The sequence below is a fragment of the Onychomys torridus genome, chromosome 3, assembly GCF_903995425.1.
Source record: "Onychomys torridus chromosome 3, mOncTor1.1, whole genome shotgun sequence".
NCBI classification, from domain to species: domain Eukaryota; kingdom Metazoa; phylum Chordata; class Mammalia; order Rodentia; family Cricetidae; genus Onychomys; species Onychomys torridus.
The window spans coordinates 139,710,908-139,730,206 of record NC_050445.1 but is presented as its reverse complement, the minus strand read 5'-3'; the positions used below and the strand labels follow the sequence as shown (position 1 = coordinate 139,730,206).

The 19,299-nt window shown below is 44.9% G+C and overlaps 1 protein-coding gene across 5 annotated transcripts in view; it reads right to left on the bottom strand.

Moving 5' to 3' along the window:
• Positions 1-19,299, bottom strand: part of Ano2 (anoctamin 2) — a 340,730-nt gene that overhangs the window by 243,543 nt on the left and 77,888 nt on the right. For 3 of the 5 annotated variants that reach the window (XM_036182061.1, XM_036182066.1, XM_036182065.1), the window contains one exon: positions 14,389-14,487. In XM_036182061.1, coding sequence (XP_036037954.1) covers positions 14,389-14,487 — 99 coding nt within the window. Of the gene's footprint in view, positions 1-13,809; positions 13,813-14,388; positions 14,488-19,299 lie in introns of all 5 variants that reach the window. The other 2 variants (XM_036182063.1, XM_036182064.1) reach the window with 1 other exon arrangement.

Sequence of the window (19,299 nt, the reverse complement as noted above, 5' to 3'; positions counted from 1 at the left end):
AGCATAAAGCTGGGTGGTGTGCCCCACCTGGCACACCATGTCAACAGAAGTCAAGTCAATTTATCTGTCTCTCTGCTTGTTGGTTTGTTTTTCCTCTGCTGTCCCATCAGGTGTCGGATCACTGAGGTTCAACTATCACTCTTTCTAAGGTCTTTCTCATCTCAGCAGTCAGAGCGTGTCTGAAAACTACCTCTCACCCTTTGCTCCAATTCCCAAAAGCTGAGCCAGGCCCAGAAGTGAGATAAACAAGATGACGTGCAGATGCAGGCACGAGGTGGACAAGGATGGAAGGCTACACATCCACAGCGAAGAGGAGGAAGCCGAACGAAGATGCCTAGAACCTGCCCCCTCTGTTTTCACTCCCAAGTGGTGCTGGAAAGGCACTCGGGCATGTGAGGAACAACCAGGGCTGGCGAGTTCTAGGCTGCTGAACATGTGTCCTCACTCACTGCCCACAAGCACATTTGTCCACGCACGCAAGTGTTAAGCCATTCCCTCACCAAACTGGAAGCAACACCCGGAGCCGCAAAGCTCAGCTGTGAATGTAGGGCTGGAAGGGAGGTCTTGGTGGCCACACCCAGAGGCTGAGCAGGGCCTCGCCACTCTACCTGTGCTTACAGGCTGAGTTTCCTGTCAGCAGCAATGCTGTATGGAGACTGTAAAACACTGACAAAAAAAAAATATTCTTTCTCTGTTGTCCAATTCTGTATTCGTTTATGGTTTTTATTTCTGTTGTCAGCATGTCCTCTACACATGAACGAATGTTTGCTGACTTTTAAATTTGGGGATAAAATCCAAGCTTTTTAAATTACATGGCTGACAAGGCCCCTTAAGAGCTGTGCCTCCCAGCTCCTTCTTCAGTGGCATCCTCCCCACTCACAGTCTGTGTAGAACCCACACGGACTCCTCTCAGCTCCTCTAGCAGGTGGACTTTTTGACCTTAGGACCCCAGGTTCTTTCCCTCTCTGGAAATGTTCCCATTTGCCCTCTCAACTTACCAACTCCTGCCCAGCCTTCAGATCCGAGCTCAAATACTCACCCACCGTCATCCAAATGAGTTCCTTCCCGTTGGCACTCATTATAAACCCCTCTTGTTTTTCTGTGAGTGTCTCTCAATTTACAACTAGCCATAAAATGCTGAATTCTCACCACATAAAAGTCGCCAGGGCCAGAGGACAGCTGTAGTCACTGCTGCATTAGCAGCACATCTGGGACATAGTGATTTTCAGACATTTTCATCACATGGGTGGATGATGAAGGATGGGGGATGAATAGATGGATGGAGGATGGATCAGAGCAGAGTGAACAAGAACATTGTGGTGGGAAATTAATTTCTACACCAAGCACGGCAGAATCTATTCAGAATCCCTGGTATGGTCACGGATGTCCCTTCTCTAACCAGAAGCCACTTCATGCCTGGGGCAAGAAGCATGTCTTTCAGGTTTCTCCTTGCCTCCCAGTCAGGAGATGAATGGAGCAGAAGGTCACACTGTGATTTTGTACCTGAGTCTCATACTGGGGTTCATAGCTGTGAAGGACTGATAAATGGATAAGGGTTTCCAGAGAACAGGATGCAGGGGTGAGGGTGCTGTTGTTGATTTCCATGGTGTGAGTATGCCCACCACAGCCTGTTCTGAGCCTCCAATTGTGCAGCAATAGTCTTCAAACTTTCAAAAACAACAGTCTGTGGTGTTGTGTTCCCAAAAATATTGTGCAGGCTAATAAACTTATCTAGGGTCAGAGAACAGGATGGGCACATGAGGATAGGCAGTGGTAGCACACACCTTTAATCCTAGCATTCCAGAGACAGAAATCCCTCTGGATCTCTGAGTCCAAGGCCACATTAGAAACAGCTAGGCATGGTGACCCACGCCTTTAATCCCAGAAATCCAGCCTTTAATCCCAGAAATCCAGCCTTTAATCCCAGAAATCCAGCCTTTAATTCTAGGGAGTGATGGCAGAAAGAAGAAAGGCGTAAAGACCAGAAACTAGCAGCATTTGGCTGGTTAAGCTTTTAGGCTTTGGAGCAACAGTTCAGGTGAGGTCGACTTGGATGAGGACTCAGAAGCTTGAAGTCTGAGGAAACAAGACCAGCTGAGGGACTGGCGAGGTGAGGTAGCTGTGGCTTGTTCTGTGTCTCAGATCTTCCAGCATCTACCCCAATAACTGGCCTCAGGTTTGATTTTATTAATAAGACATTTTAAGATTCATGATACAGCAGTCAGTTTTAGGACCCTCTAGGAGACAGTTTGTGGCTGAAAAAAGCTCATATTGGGCAGGAGTTCCATGCATGAGCCCCAAGTGCAGGAAGTTGGTGGTCTCTCCTTTCTCTGCATCTCCTCCATGCCAGCTCCTTTTCATATATTCACAGACATGCTGCAATGATTGATCTTTATTATCAACCTGACTGGACTCAGGATCACCAAGGAGACATGCCACTGGGTGTCTGAGATGGTGTTTCCAGGGAAACTTAACCCAGGAGGGAAGATCCACCCTGAATGTGGACAGAGGCTTGCCAAGGCTGAGGATTCTGGGATAAATAAAAAAGGAAAAATCCAACCAAGCACCAGCTCTCTCTGCTTTCCATTTCCTGATCTGTTTGGGTGTGAGAAGTCCTAATCATACACTCCTGCCCACACGAACTCTGCTAGACCTTCACCATCTCAATGGGCAATTCCCTCTCAAACCACAAGCCCCAATACCCATTCCCTCCCATCAGCTGCTTCTTGTCAGGTTTTTGGTCACAATGACAAGAAAGGTGACTTCAAAAGGCAGCATGGCCTCCTGTTCTTATGTCCTGTACTGGACCATGTGTCCTGATTTACTCCCTTTGTGCTGACATTATTACCAACAGTCCATCTCTCTCAAAGCTGCCCTCCTGTGGATCTGATTGCCAGCCTGCCCACACTTTCCACTCTTAGCCCTGCTAGCCTCTTGCCCAGGTCCAGGCCAGCTCCCATCTACCCAACTCATACAGATATGACTTGAAGGCTTTAATAAATAAAACCATGACATTTAATTCAATTATTTTTCATTGTGAGTATTAAACATAGCAAAGTCTAAGCTCTTGTCTTAAAACATCTTCATGTCTGATTTAAAGCATACCATGCCCCAGCTTGGTATGGAACTCACTATTGGCTTGAACTGGCTTGGAACTCAAAACAATACAGCCTCAGCATCCTGCGTGTGAGAGTTACAGGCACAAGCCACCCCACCTGGCTTATCTCTGTGTTTTTAACTTCACTGTCTTCAGGTCTTGGGTCAGGCTCCTCTGCTCACAGACCTGTGTCATCTGCATTACTATTACATGGCCATGTCCCATCTCAGCTTCCCCCACCCCAGAGCCACAGCAGGGCCACCATTCTCCACCCACCCACTTCTGATGTTGAATCAGAGAAACATGGCAGTCAACAAAATGGAAGTCAAAGCATTCTGCCCTCTTTCTGGCCATTTAAATAGTAATCAAAGAGCATGCACCAAAACATGGAGAAATCTAACCCTCCCTCTGCAGCATGCCTATATTAAAAACAAATGTTCCAGAGTGGGCTATGACAGCAAGAGAACAGCCCCACCTCCAGCCATCCCTATATAAACAGCCACAGTTCTAGTTCACTTAGAAACCATTGATGATGAGAACAGAGTCTGTCCAGAGATGCATTCCAAAGACTAGGCAGTGACTCCTCTCCCACAACCAAGGATTTACATGTTGCTGACTGCAGTAAAAGGCATGGAGTTTCTCCTGACATTTTATATATATTTTAGGTTTTGATTTTTTGAGATCTCACTATGTAGCCCAGATTGACATGAAACCCATGATTCCCCTGCCTGCCCTTCTTTCTGTACTGACTAGTTTTATGTCAATTTGACACAAGCTAGAGTCATCAGAAATGGGGGAAGTGAATTGAGAAAGTAACTCTATGAGATCAGGCAATAGGCAAGCCTGTAGGGCATTTTCTTAATTAATGATTGATGGGGGAGGACCCAGTCTATTATGGGTAGTATCATCCCTGGGCTGGTGGTCCTGGGTTCCATAAGAAAGCAGGCTGAGCAAACCATGAGGAGAGAGCCATTAAGTAGCACCCCTCTATGGCCTCTGCATCAGCTCCTGCCTGAAAGTTCCTGTCCTGTTTGAGTTCCTGTCCTGACTGTCTTCAGTGATGGACTACAATGTGGAAGTGTAACCAAACAGGCTCTTTCCTCCCCAACTTGCTTTTGGTATGGTGTTTCATCACAGTAATAGATACCCTAAGAAATCTTCTTAAGCGATGTGATTACAGATGTGGACCACTCCACCCAAATCTCCTGACTTTTGCTTTCTGGATTTACTCAAGTGTCAAATAGTCCCAATGAGTGAACAGATCACCACTTGATGAAGGAACTAATTGTCATAGAAAGGGGTGGTTTCTACAGCTGAATTTGCTTGACAGGAGACAGCTCTGAACTGAGACACCTATATGTAAGAGACTCTCCTAAGGATCATGACTGAAAGGAGGTTGTGGGGCTGAAGGAGTAAGAGCCATGTAGCAACAGCAATTCAATCAATCTAGAGCATTATTGAGCAACTATTACCTCAATAACACGCAATTATTTTCAGAAAAAAAATGCATAAGAAATGCAAGTTCCTCATCCCAGAGATTTAGGGTACAGGTGAAACCCAAGCTTAACTCTTCAAAGCATCTGGAGAAAAAAAAATGGGTAAGGTAAACACTGAGTGTATAGTGACTAAGAATCCAAGAAAGGAGAGATGGGGTCAGGCTGAATAAATAAAAGGGGAGGCAGGTAGGACAGAGATTGGGGTCCAAAGGATGAGTTGAGTTGGTTTATTCAAGGAGGAGTAGGAAGCCATGTAGTGGGCAGCTGTTCCAGCTTTGACCTTGAAGCATCACCCCAGTGAGGCAGCTGGTAACTGTCACATCTACCTAGGACCTGCCCCTGGGGCATGGCTGGGACAGGAGCCCATAAGATCAGAGATCCAGACATGCCAGCCTTGGGGGTTCCTCTTAATCCTGGATGCTGGATGGCAGACCAAGTCAGAGTTCTTGAGAGAACCCCACTGGACTGTACCTCACCTCTCCCAGATCCTGTAACCAATCCCTTTACTGGCTATAAGCTACCCCAAAATAAACCTCCTTTTAACTACGTGGAGTTGCCTTGTTAAATCCACACATTAAAGCCATTCTAAGACATGAGACAAGTACTTTTCAGAAGGTCTGTCCTATAGAAGAAGAGGAAAGCCTCTCTGTGTTCTAGAAAAATTGACATTGAGGAGTTCATATAGGTCCTACAGAGAGGCCTGGTTGGAAAAGAGCAGTCCACTCTTCCTCTATTCTTCCCCACCAAAAAAGCAGGCCACGCAGGGATGTCAACCAACACAGCTTAACAAGCTACAATAAGACTAGACACAAACCCTCATATCAAAGCTGAGTGGAAGCAACCCAGTAAGAGGGAAAAGGTCCCAAGTGCAAGCAAAAGAGTGAGAGACACCCCCCACTCCCACTGTTGGGAGCCCACAAGAACACCAAAAATAAGCCAGATAAGATGAAACAATGAATGCTTCTTGAGTATGTTAGATCATAAACATGTTTCATCATAAAACCTAAGAATATTGTTCTACGCAATAAACTTTGAAAAGTGCACTTCCAGACTACACAACACAGTCTGATCCAATGGCAGGTTTGGGGGTGGGTTTTTTTTGTTTTCTTTTGTTTTGTTTGTTTGTTTGTTCATTTGGTTTTTTTTGGGGGGGGGTAGTTTTTTTTTCAGTAAAGTAAGAGAATAGGAGAATGGCTTTGGAGTTACGCAGACATGATTTTAAGTCCCTGGGTCTCTCCTCCAAGCTATTAACCTCACTGAGACCCAGTTTCCTCATCTATAAAATGGAACTAAAGTGAGTATTTACTTAACTTGTATTGCAAAGTAATACAGATAGGCTTTAATCAAGTGGCACAATGCATGGGAAAATTTTATATTTAAAATTCAGTTGATTCGATCATTTGTCCATAGGTCTGTACCTGTGACTATAAGTCATGATTTTACAATAATTCACCATGATCGGTATTGTTCAAGGTGGACTCAGGAACATTTCTACTCAAAGCTAAGTGCAGCCATTAGAAGAGTTGGCTGGGCTTTAAGGCACTCAAATGTCTTTATCTGGAAATGCTAAGGCAAAGGCTTTCACTTTATTGACCTGGTGTTTGTCTTTGGGAATATAATTAAGAATGGAACATAAATGTTAAATTAAATAAGCATCTCTTCTTGATGGTGCCCATACTGGCTCCTTCTGCTATCCCCATCAGAACCTCCTGACTCACTAACAGCAACAGAATATGGAGAAGTGACCACAGGCATGCCAAATTCAAACAGGAAGATCCATAGACAAAGAGCCATCCATTCCAGACTCAAAGGCAGGCAGTGGAGAAGGCTCAGATGATGCCAAGTAGATTCTTGGTAAGCAGAGACCCTGTACTGAGCCATTTGCTTCCTGCTTCCTGCCAGAAGGGTGTGTTCTCTTCAAAGGACTGCCATCACAGATTATCACAAGCCAAGTGACTTGAAATTATTGATAGTGTTCTCCTATAGTTACAAGGGCCACAAGTCTGAAATGAAAGTGTCAGGAGCTATGCCCACTGTAAAGGACCTAAGAGAAAGATTTTCCATACACCTGCCAGCTTCTTATGTCTCCAAGTGTTCCCTGGCTGGGATGGTATCACTTGGTCTCTGCTGCCATGTAGCCCTCTCCCCTAAAGACCTCTGCACCACATCCCTTTGTGCCCTTCTCTCCTAAGCACATTGGATATGGAGCTCACACTAGATCCAGAATGACCTTACCCTAAGATCTTTGGTTAACAACATTCACAAAGACACATTTTCCAAATACACCACATTCACGTAGTCCAAAACCAGGACTCGGGCACACCTTTTCTATCCCAGTATTTGTTCCATTGAAGAGATCTAAAACCCTAAGGGATTTTAAATACAGGTGTTGGGGTGGTTTATTCCATGTGCCAACTGGACTGGTGTATGGGTGTTCTGATATTTAGTCAAACAGTATTATGGATGTATACTTGAGGAAACTTCAGGGATGAGATGGGAATCTGACACAGTATACCGAGTATATATAGCAAGTTGTCCTACCTAATGAGGTCTGAACAGATCAGAAAGGAAGTCCCTCCCACAAGGAAGGGGGTGTTCCTCCTGCTTGAGTGCTTTAAGCTAGGGTATCAATCATTTTCTTCTGCCTTTAGAATTGGACTGAAGGTCAATCGTTGTGGTCTTTACAATACCAACATTCAGGTTGGTGTTTATACCATGTGTTCTGATTTTCAGGCTCGCTACACAATTGGCTCCAGGGGACCCAATTCACTGACTGTCGATCTTGGAACTCCACAGCCTTCATAATTGCCTTAGAGTGTGACCCCTTCTTCTTCTTCTTCTTCTTCTTCTTCTTCTTCTTCTTCTTCTTCTTCTTCTTCTTCTTCTCCTCCTCCTCCTCCTCCTCCTCCTCCTCCTCCTCCTCCTCCTCCTTCTCTCTCTCTCTCTCTCTCTCTCTCTCTCTCTCTCTCTCTCTCTCCCCCCTGTTTTACTAGAGAGCCCCAGCTAACACTCATATCTGAATAACCGAGAAGCAAGAGGTTCTGTGTTGCCAGATGAGCAGTCTCTGAGGCCAGACACAGACCATGAGTTGGGAGTGGGGGTGGATATATCCCCAAACACTTTGAGAAGTCAGCTAACCAAACCAGAGTCCTAGAAATGCAGTGGCAAGTACCTAAGAACAATTCCCAAAACTCTACAAAGCTTAAAGGAATCAATACTTTCCTCCTAAGGGGCTACTCAAGATAATTAAAATGTCAGGTTTCTTTGTTTTTTAAGTGGAATTATGTCAGCTTACTTTGGTTTTCTCATACTTATCATGAAATTTTGATGGTATTTATGATCTCTGTTAGGGAAAGGGGGGAGGGATCATTCTTTAATAAATGCTATTTGTAAAGAGGAATACTTCAAAACATGGGCTCTATTGGGGTCCATTGAATCTCTGACTGTCTAGTCTTTATCTTTGAGTCATTAGTATGTCAGAAAATCTGCATAAATTAGTTTGCAGTACAGCCCTCCCTGATTATGTTAATTTTAACATTAAATCTTCCATTTTTATCCAAAATCAGTATAATAAGTGACCCTATAAATATCATCCTAGGGATATCTACATCACCCATGTACACCCCCACATGCACAAGGCTCAGGGAGCATGGCAGAGAGGGGGAAGTGATTATAAGAGCCAAAGGTCAGCAAGGGCTGGAGTGGAACAGTGTCATCTGCACATGACAGAACCACTGTTCCCATGAACTCACAGCAGCTGTGGTTGCCTGCACATGGTCAAGCCAGTCAACACTCTAGTATGGGAGGGCGCGCATTGACAAGGCCTCACCCCTGACTGAGGAGCTGTGGATGGCTGATGGCTTTGAGGGGAGGAAAAGTCCATTTTCTTTAAGGATGTGGCTCCCAGGAAGCTAATCATGCTCCAATGTATAAGTATATGGAAGGCATATATTGGACTGGATGGGATATTTAAAAAGAGGAGGGGGACACAACGTTGAGGAAGTAGAGATGAGAGTGAATCTGGGAGAAGTCAGGGGTAGGAGTGAGGAGGGGTGCATATGATCAAAATACATTGAGGTGGTTTGAGTGAAAATGGCCGCCAGAGGCCCGTCTGTCTGGAAGCCGGGTCACCAGAGAGTGGGACTGTTTGAAAGGATTAGAAGGATTAGGAGGTGTTGACTTGTTGGGATAAGCGTGGCCTTATTGAAGGGAGTGTGTCATTGGGGGTGGGATTGGAGGTTTTACAAGCCCATTCCAAGCTATGTATGCTGTGTGTCTGTCTGTCTGTCTGCCTGCCTGCCTGCCTGCTGTCTGTGGATTGTTTGTAAAGCTCAAAGCGACTGCTCTGGTGCTTTCTGCAATGATAATGATAGACAACGCCTCTGAAACTGTAAGCAAGCCCTCAATTAAGTGCTTTCTTTTATAAGAGTTGCCTTGGCCACAGTATCTCTTCACAGCGATACAACAGTGATATAGACATACATTGTATAAAGTTCTCAAAGAAGTAATAAAAATATTTAAAAAAAAAAAAAAAGAAAAGATTATGCCAATAGCTACAGAGAGATGGTTCAGCAGTTAAGAGTGCTTTGATGCTCTTCTGGAGGACCCAAGTTCAGTTCCCAACATCCCTGTTAGATAATTCACAATCACCTGCAACTCCAGCACCAGGGGGTCTGACGCCCTCTTCTGGCCTCCACAGACACTGCACACACACACACACACACACACACACACACACACACACACACATGCAATTTTAAATTTTTTAATGTATAAAAATCCTTTTAAAAAGATTATTCCAGCTTCATATGTGAACTTGTGACTGAAAACCTAATCTCTTACATATTGTTCAGGGCCTTTAAAGAAAATTATGCTGTGGTACTAGAAAAAAGTTTTTCCTTCCCACCCCAACACATCAGCTTACTCCTGCAGCTGCTATGAGCCACAGACCCTGTTGCTCTGCCTACCAGGAAGTGCAGCATGAAATTCTGTCTCACTCGTATCTGCCCCCTTTATTTTCAGTTTCTATCATCATTATTTCTCCTGCATCTCCCTACTTGCCCTGACTGCGTTGTTTTGTAAAAATCATCCATTTGCATTCTTTTCTTGTTAGTCTCTAACTCAGACTTCTTTTTAGAAGAAGATGAATAGACCTAAGGCAGAGCCCAGAGGAGAACTCAGGCCTTCCCTTGTCACACCTGTCACGTGACTGCTTCCCCAATCAAGGCACAGCAGACCCCACACATGGAACCGTAATGTTGCTGACACCCTGCTCCCTAGGAAACAGAATCCCCCTCCCCGGTCCACAGTCTAAGGGCCATCTGTTCTTGCCTCTCTACAGACTCTGCATCTGGGCTGCTGGCTGCCTTGGTGAGTGAATGGACTGCGCCCATGTCCCCCAGTGCTGCAGATGCTGGCTGCGAAGGGGGAGGAAGGGGAAGGAGCAGAGAGGAACAACCCGACCCAGTGCCAACTGACACGTGTGACTGTGAACCATGCAGCAGCCACAACTGCAGTGATGGCAGTTACTGTGAGAGACAGGTAGCGTTGTGTAGGACACCTCCACACACTTGCTGCTCCCTGTACCAGTCCTCCACTACCATGTGACCTGTGTTTGGGAGGTGTGTAGATCTCTAACCCTGCTTTGCTAAAAAGTCTGACAGTATCTACTTATATGCAAAGGACACTTAATCTGATGTCTCTAAGGGCTCCTGGGGGTAGCAAATGAGACCCCTATAATACCAGTCAATCTACTAGCAATGGCCACTACAGTGCTGATGGATCAGACAAAAGGGATATCCACCCATCCCAGCTCTGTCTCCTCTTTAATATGATTTGGTGGACAGAACATTCCTTCTAAAAGCCTCACTTACCACACACACACACAGAGAGAGAGAGAGAGAGAGAGAGAGAAAGAGAGAGAGAGAGAGAGAGAGAGGGAGGGAGCTTTGTCTCTGCTGGAGGCTTAGGGAATGTGAATGTCAGGGCTGAGAAAGGGGGTACTCACTCACGTACACAGCAAGTGGAGGTGATGAGCATAGATGCTGACCCTGATCTAGAAGGACCATCTTCATAATAAACACAAGAGCTACAGCTCCTGCCTTCAAAGTGACCCATCTCAAATCTCCCTAGACTGTTCAGGACCAAGACCAGCCTTCCTACCTCCTTCTGTGTATGCCTGTTGAGGGTCCCTCACAAAATTCAGGCCCTTCTGTTGTTGTTTTTGGAAAACAAATGTTTCCTTCCAAGATTCCACCTCCCAGTTAATATCTGTGCTCAAGACTCTGAGTCCCTGGACACATTACAATGGATCTGTGCAGGTTTGAGATCTCGACTTCATGATTTCCTCCACATCTTTCTGGTCTCTCTGGACCCTACTGGGTTATGATCCAAGCCATCATCGACCTGGAAGATGCTCAACTGATCCTATACCATGCCTTACTCTTCCTCATCATTCCCACCGCCTACAGGATGTGGTTCTCTGCAAGTGTGGCTTATTCTCATATTAGTCACTTTCCAAATCCATTTTTCAAAGGAGTGATGCTGGCCCTCCCCAGACCACCTTGTCTCGTCTTCTCTAATCCACAGCCCTCCCTCACTTCAGGAACTAGGCTTAATCTACCCCCAGCCTTGGGATCAGAGTCTCTGATTAGTTTTTGCAAACACATGTATCCTAGCCAGCACAAGTCATAGCCTCCTTGTCTGCTTATACAATGCCCTGTGAGGCCAACTACAAGCCCCCCCCCCCAATGCTATGAATATGGAGAACAGCAGGGGCCATGTGGCTGAACACACAGAAGGATGCCAGAACCTTCCACCTGTGTGGAGTCTGAGACCCAGAACTGCTGGGGAGAAAGTGTTTTCTAGTCTCTTCATAGCCTAAAAGAGCAGTCATAGCCTCATTCAGACCCCCAACCCCCTACTTTCCAGGCGGAGCCGTGTTCTGCAGATGGCCTACAACAGACTCAGGCTCCAATGGCGTTCTGTCTGGGTCTGTGCATACTTCCTGTTGCCCTGGGCCCTGTTCTCAGCTCCCCAGGGCCTGGGCTGCTCCATGGCCCCAAGGCTTTCCAAAAGCTCCATACAGCAGGAGCTGCATCAGCACTGGCTGCCTGTCAGGTCAGGAAAGAAGCTGACTAGGGTACCAGGAATTGAGAACACTCAGAAAAATAGTTCAAGAAACGGACTCAACAAACTCTTACATTTCCACACCAACCATTAGGAACCCTGTTCTTAAAATCATCTGCTAAGAAATTAAAATGGGTGATATTATGCCTGAATCACAGACAGGGAAACTGAGGCTCTGAGAAAGAAGCCCCATGCTCAAATCATACAGTAAATGAGTAGAAAGGCCAGGCTCCATGCCTGTTCTTAGGACCTGTCTAGCACAATGTCTAACACCTTGAGCCGTCAAAATGAAAAGGGAAGAAGAGACGGCCCCAAAGACGGAAGCTTTGTAACATGGCTCCACCAGGTCAATTCATTTACAAACTCAAGCCCTATCTGTGTGACACGTGTTGAGTTCCAACTGGCTGATGTTTGGGAGCTGCAGCTCAGGAGACAGGCACATCACTGACGTAGAGCTATGCTGCAAAGCTGGTAAAGGACAAAGTAGAGACAAGGGTTAGGAAGCAAGGTGAGCTGGAGGCAGCCTGGGCATGAGGAGTCAGAGGTGGCAGAAAAACAAGCGGTGTGGAGGAGTGGTTGACTGTGCAAAGAATAGAGAAAGAGAGAGCAAGGCAGACGGTAGACAGAGAGAATGAGAGAGAAGGAAGACTGGTAGGAGAGCCAAGAAGAAAACCAGACAGTGTGCTGGGGATGTAGGGAATGGCATACAGTTCTCCAACACCCCTAAGTTCTCTGCTACAAGGATTACCACAACAGACTCTGCTACCAGTCTGTCATGGAGAGCAGAGACTTGCTCACCTTCTTCCCAAAGACCAGACAGGAGTGATGAAAATAGAGAGCATGACCCAAGTAGAGTGGTGTGAAGACAACATCAGCTATTCAAATGAAGCAAAGAAAAGGGACAAGAACATATCAAGCAAGTGAAAGAGAGGTGAAGGGGGCTGGGCAAGTTAGAATCCTACCAGAAAGGACTAAAAGCTTCTCCCCAAGACTGAGACATGGTTTGTATTGCTAAGAGACCAGGTATACATCAGCTAGGAAGAGCAGCATTCCTGAACAAAGATGGCACATGGATGTATAGCAGTAGTATTAGAAACAAGCAGACTAAACGAGGAGATCAGGAACACAGCAGTATGGAGACAATATCAGTGTCAGAAGCTGGGCATGGTGGTACACAACTATAGTCTTAGCACTTGGGTAGCTGAGACAGGAGGTGTGTAAGTTTGAGACCAGCCTGGACAACAGAGAGAGACTCTCGGTGTCCCAAACAAGTATATAAACAAAAAGCAAACAAATAATAAAATAGTGTGGCTATTTTGAACATGTGACTCCTCTAAATTTGTGCTTTATCAAAAAACTTGCAGGTGGTCCTCATGCCTGTGTTTATTTACTATTTGATGGACATTTGTTACTTCAGCTTAGTAAATTGTAACAAAATCTATAGTGTTGGTGGAATTCCTAATGGCTCAGACACATGACCTCATTTGATATATGATTTTTGACAGGCAGCAGACCTGTTGTCAGCAAAGGTTGTGCACAGCTATTATGTTGTTAGCACAGCTAACAATGTAAGTTGGTGTTCCTAGCTCTAAGGATGCTGTCAATAGTTAGGGTGAGATGGAGAGGCAGGAACAGCAGTACCAAGAGGCAGCAGATGCAGGAGGAGTTCTGCTCCTAATAGGGAGGTAGAAATGGTTGTTAGAATGAGAATCCGGATCTCTGCAAAAAATAAGTCGCAATCTGTGAAACAACACTGTATAGGGCAGAAGCAGAGACAAAGAGAGAGCTCTTACCCATAGATCACCACCCATGGTTAACACAACTACCATCTACCCCAGCATGCCAAAGATGCTCAAAGCCCAGTCCCACTCCTTTCCCTAAAAGACCTATGAAAAAAGAATGGGAGGTTTGGGAACAAATAATTCCCTTCTCTTGGGAGCTGTTTTGCTGAATTTTGTTGTACAAGGAGACACAAGGAGAAGTTGAGAATTCACTGGGGAGATTTTTAAATTGTACATACACTGTTGTAATTGAAAACTACCTCCCACACCATCTAACCTGTGAGGCACCCAGCCTGCACAGCACAACCTCCTGGGGATGATTTTTCCACGGCCCTGGTTCCAGAGCCTCATTCCATACCAACCAAGCAAATGGAAATCTCCAGGTGAGACACTGGCACAGAGCTTACGGAAACATTGCCCACATGATTTCAATCTGCTCACATGTTGAAGAACCTTCTAACTTATGCAAGGGCAAAAGCCACCACAGTGACCACAGTAGTGTGCCCACAGCATCTTCGGCGTTTTCCATCCACACCCCTGGCTTTGTATAGCTTGCTGCCTGAGCCCATTGCCAGGTTCACCACAGAGAATATCTGATGGTTCTAGACCTTCAGGAACAGCAGAAAAGGAGGTACAACAGGGAAGAAAATGAGGATAAGATGCTTGGCTTCCCAGACAGCACAGCCCAGGTGGAAGTCTGACAGACAGACAGAAGGACACCAGTTCTTCTCTGTCCCACCCACCTCATGGCCACATACTTAGGATCCCTGGGGAGAAAAGTTTGACTTCAACCCCAGGAAAGCCACATCCACCTGGCCCAGCTCCCAAATCATCCACATACACCAGCCCTCAGAAGGCCCAGAATCCAGGAAAAACAAGTGCATACTTTCTTGGTGGGAACTTTGATCTTCAAGAACTCTGCTTCCCTGGCCAGCACCTGCCATGGGGCGTGGATCCGGACAAAGACAGATCCCTGGCTTTTGCTCTGCAAGATACAAAGGGAAAAGAAATAGGAACACTTGTAAGAACACAGCTAAAATTCTTAGTTCCCAGCTCTAGAAGCCCAGACTTCAGTTCCTCCAGTTTGGGACTTTTGTCCCCTTTAAATGTCCTTAGGAGCCAATTTCACACACCCATACCCAACTTATCCATTCTGTTCCAGATATGCTCTGATTCCAAAGTGTCTGTGTTCCCAAAGTGTGTTCCATGGAGACTGGTGGCTTTATGGGGGGGCGGGGGGATAAAATAATTTTACATACAGATTTGAAAATTATACAATGATGATGTCCATGGAAATTGCACTAATGCAGTAACAGTTGGTCAGTGAACCTCTGCTGGCATTCAAGGAACCGACTTTAGTCTATCTCCAGCCACAGGTTTTATTGTTCATGGATCAGATCTGTGCTTCTGTGGCTGGCCCAAATCACAAAAGTGACCCCACAAGCCTAAGAGCAAGTGACACAGAGAGCAATGCAAATGTCCCACTCAAAATAATACCAAAACATCAACCCTAAGCATGGTCCGGAGTGAACACAATGTGAACCGGCATCCCAGGACAAGCAATCACACTGCACATGGACATCACTCAACAAAACAGAGATGCAGGGATGAACACTGAAGAACCAGGCAAAGTCAGCAGTCCTCCCTCACCATATCTGAAACAAATACTTACCCATTTGCAGCAGAGATTCACCTTCATCTTCGAATAAAACACAAATCATACATTTTTGGGGGATACTAATTAATTTTGTCACCAAAGAATGAGAGAGTACCAAAGCTGAGCAGTAAAATCTGGCAAAGATCCCACTATTTCTGATACCTCTAAAAGACCTTTAAAATACAATTTTTTTTAAAAAGTGACAATACTGTGTGCAGAGAGAAAGTGAACATGTTGGTTGTGAATTTCTTCTTCAAATGACTATTGGAATTACATAGAAACTTTGTGCCGTGGTAAGAAGAAGCAAACAAGGTAGCAAGTATACCATTTGTATTGGGATAAAACCATTGAGATAGATTAGGACTCAGGTTCTAGCCCTTCTCTCTAGAAATGCTGGGTGGGGACAGCTTCCATTCACTCCTGGACACCCATGCACTGGAAGAGAGGAGGGTTTTATTGACCAAACATAGACGTTGTGAAGCAAGGTACATGGGGTCATGCTGAGAAGACAGGGACTCTGTGTGCAGTCCACATATTCAGGTGTTCCTTTTGGAATTCAGTCCCCAGGTTCATTTACAGAGAACTGTGCTCCATGATCTTGGTTTAGGATTAAAGATAACAGTGGAAGCCATGAACTCAGCTCCGACTGTGCCTTTCCAGTGTTCCAGGGAGACAAACAGCCATGTGGAAGAGACTGCTTTCCCCTCTGACTATGAAAGTATGAAGACAAATATATTAGAGCTCTCGTGATGCAAAGAAGAATATCTATTATTCTTAATGGTGACTCTAACACCACACACACACACACACACACACACACACACACACACACACACACACACACACACACACACACACACACACACACACACACACACACACACACACACACACACACACACACACACACACACACACACACACACACACACACACACACACACACACACACACACACACACACACACCACACACACACACACACACACACACACACACACACACACACACCACACACACACACACACACACACCTTCAGTAATTTAGGCTTCCAGAACATACCTTCAGGGATGAAAGCTCATCATTTGTAAGGCAGAAGAATGAGAATAAGCCAAAAAGGCAGGGGCAATGATTGTCTTTATTTTATAGTTGTGGAAATCAAGCGAGGAAGATTCAAATGATTTGCTCAACATTATGAAAAACAATGAAATGTGATCAAAATAATTTTCAAAACCAAGAAGCGTTTGCTCTCACTGATGGTTTTTCTCCATTCAGTGGAGAGAGACGTGCACTATTATTGGCTGAAACCATCTGCCAGTCACTACACAATCCAATCAGAAGGCACCTAAGGAATCTAGTGGCAGCCCTCTGATGGACACTCCACCTCCCAGCGCCCACGTGTAACACAGTTCGGACACAGCTATAGGAGTGTCTGTAGATAAGAAGACTCCCAGCTCTCCACTTCCACCTTTGGTTGGAATATCCAGGATGACTAGACAGGGTCATCAATCACTTGCTGCTATTCCTAAGGGTGACTTGAGCTTTTGCTTGGTGAAATTCAAAAGTAAGAAAAGGAACCATCTGCAAGGTGGCCCTCTGTAGCCTCAGCTCTCTATTGTGGCCCCAGAGAAGATGTCGATGAAAGGTGACAAGCAGCACCATCCCTCACACTTAGATGAGATCAAGACATCATTAATTCTAATATCCTATGCTTTGTCTTTATTTCTGAATTGAGACAAATGTCTTTTTAACTTTATTGAGACATTGTGTCTTGGGCTCATGCCAAATGTCCACTAAGTGGGTACAGATGTTCAAAGTTTAAGAAAGGGTTGGGGGAGCAAAGGCCAAATTCCAAGGCAGTGGTGGCAGACTGTTAGCTGTCCCCAGACAGTCATTCTCATTTTCTTCATTTTTCACCGAGCAGATGGTCCTCTAGGATCAAAACTATATGTCCTTTGCAGTAAGGCGTTCCCGGAATTTTGGTAATTGCTGGCCAACATGATGAATGTGTTACACAGCAGCTTCCAGCAGCCCTCTTCAAAGACAACAATAGGTGCCTTCAACTCTTCATCTTCTTCCCTCCCTGTATCTGTTGCCTGGATACAGGTTTAACTCAGACTTTGAGGTCAAAGTCCAGGCCAGTAACATCAAAAAAATTAAGAGAGACTCTGGGTCTAGGGCTGCCCCTTGCATCTTTACGGGAAAGACAAAATTCTACCTTGTGTGGGTGTCATGATTTTAGAGGCTCTGCCTGCTGCAGCCCAGCCTTACGCCAACTGAGGCAAAACTGTTTCTCAATGGGGATGCTAATTTTCTGCAACAAAGTATTCTGCTTTTCCCATTTCTGCAAATAGAACTTGCTTGAAATGAAAGTCAAAGCTGGGAAGTGGTTTTATGGTGTGAAGTGTGAACAGCTAGTCATCATGTTCCTTTCATGTCCCAAAATGATGTTAACTTTTTGTAAAAAGAAGAGCACCCTGGCTGATGTGAGCTGATGTGAAGCGTTAACTGGTGTGCCTTGGTGCATCTTCTGAAGAAAAACGAATACATGAAAATCATAAGCCAAGCTCTGTCTCGCTAACACAGGGATCTAAAGTTGGAGGTTAACGCACATTAAGCTTAAAAACGAAACAAAACAAAAAGGTTTCTTGTTCTCTGGTCTCGGGTGCTGTCTTTTCTGCTCTGTTTGGGGACTTGGGTTCTTTGGGGGCAGAGTTGGAAGAACAGGAGGAACTGAGAGCTTCTGATTCCAGCAGACGAAGATTTGAACCTGGATTTTTACAGCTGCGGGAACCTGAGCCAGTAAGTCACTTAACCAAGGGAGCCTCAGTTTCTCCAAAAAAGGAAGAGAGTTAAAAACCAACTAGAATTTGGAGGATTTGAGATAAAGTCCTTCTAGTGTGTCTTTTTGGAGAATGTTCCATGAACATCAACCTTTACCAGGCTCCACTTAGATAGCAAGCCGGCTCCTTAGCTGCCGGGACAGTAGCCAGCTCTTTTTTTATATTCCTCCAGCCTTCATGCAGCATTACACAAAACAGTGCATCCCCACTGGGAAGAACTGGTTTCTGTTAGATTAAATCGTGAATCAGTAATCCTGTTTCCGTTAGGCCTTGAAATTTAAAAATTACCTACAGGATTTTGAAAATATCCCTGGTGCCATAAAGGAATTCACAAACTCAAGACAGAAAGTATCTGCCAAATTTGAGAACAGGGTCAGAACACACTACTTTCAGATACATGAAATTTGACCTAAAGCATAAGACACTCACCATCTTACCCATCCCTAGAAGAGATTTTACAACTAAATGTTTTGTCTGGAGGGGCTCCCAAACCTAACCAGACAACTAGCATTAAAGTTTATGTCAAATGCACTATAATATAGAATGTGGTTGTCAACAGAGGGAAGAGATTGTGTAAGAAGACCCGAGGCTGTGGATCTTCTCACAAAGGTTATCCATCTCTTTGTTAATTAGGTCCCCCAAGATACCCACAACTAACTACACAGCACAGAGCTGGCTTCACAAAGCAGGCAAGGAAAACCCAACTTTTCACACTGGGTTGTGGACCCCACATGGGGTGGCATGACTGAATGTGGGGGTGGCGTGACTAAATGTGGGAATTGTAAAAACTGTATGTGATAGTAAAAGGTTTCTGAACGCACAACAGGCAAACATTAATTCAAAATCAAGCAGGTAATAAGTCTGAGATGCTTCTGGCAATATTCACCTAAGAGGCACCACAAAAATTCACCAGGACCTTGGTTCCAAGCACACAACATGTGCACTCTGCACCATGTGTCACCATAGCACACAGTGCCAAGTCACCTCACTGGGACTGGAGACTCATGTTTGTTTGTTTGAGTTAATTAGTTGGTTGGTTAGTTGGTTGGTTGGTTGGTCTGGTTTCATCTGTTTGGTTTGGGGGACACAGTGAGATATATATATAATATAATATATAATATTAAATACAATTTTCTGTTCTTACATAAACAGAATGGTTTCATCATGGAAAAACAAAGAATTTTAATATTTCTCTCAGCCTATAAAGAATTAAATTAGTACATCTTTGGACTGTACTGTGTTAGTGTGCATAATTTTAAAAACTGCTGAGTTAAGTTTCATTTACAAACAATTAAA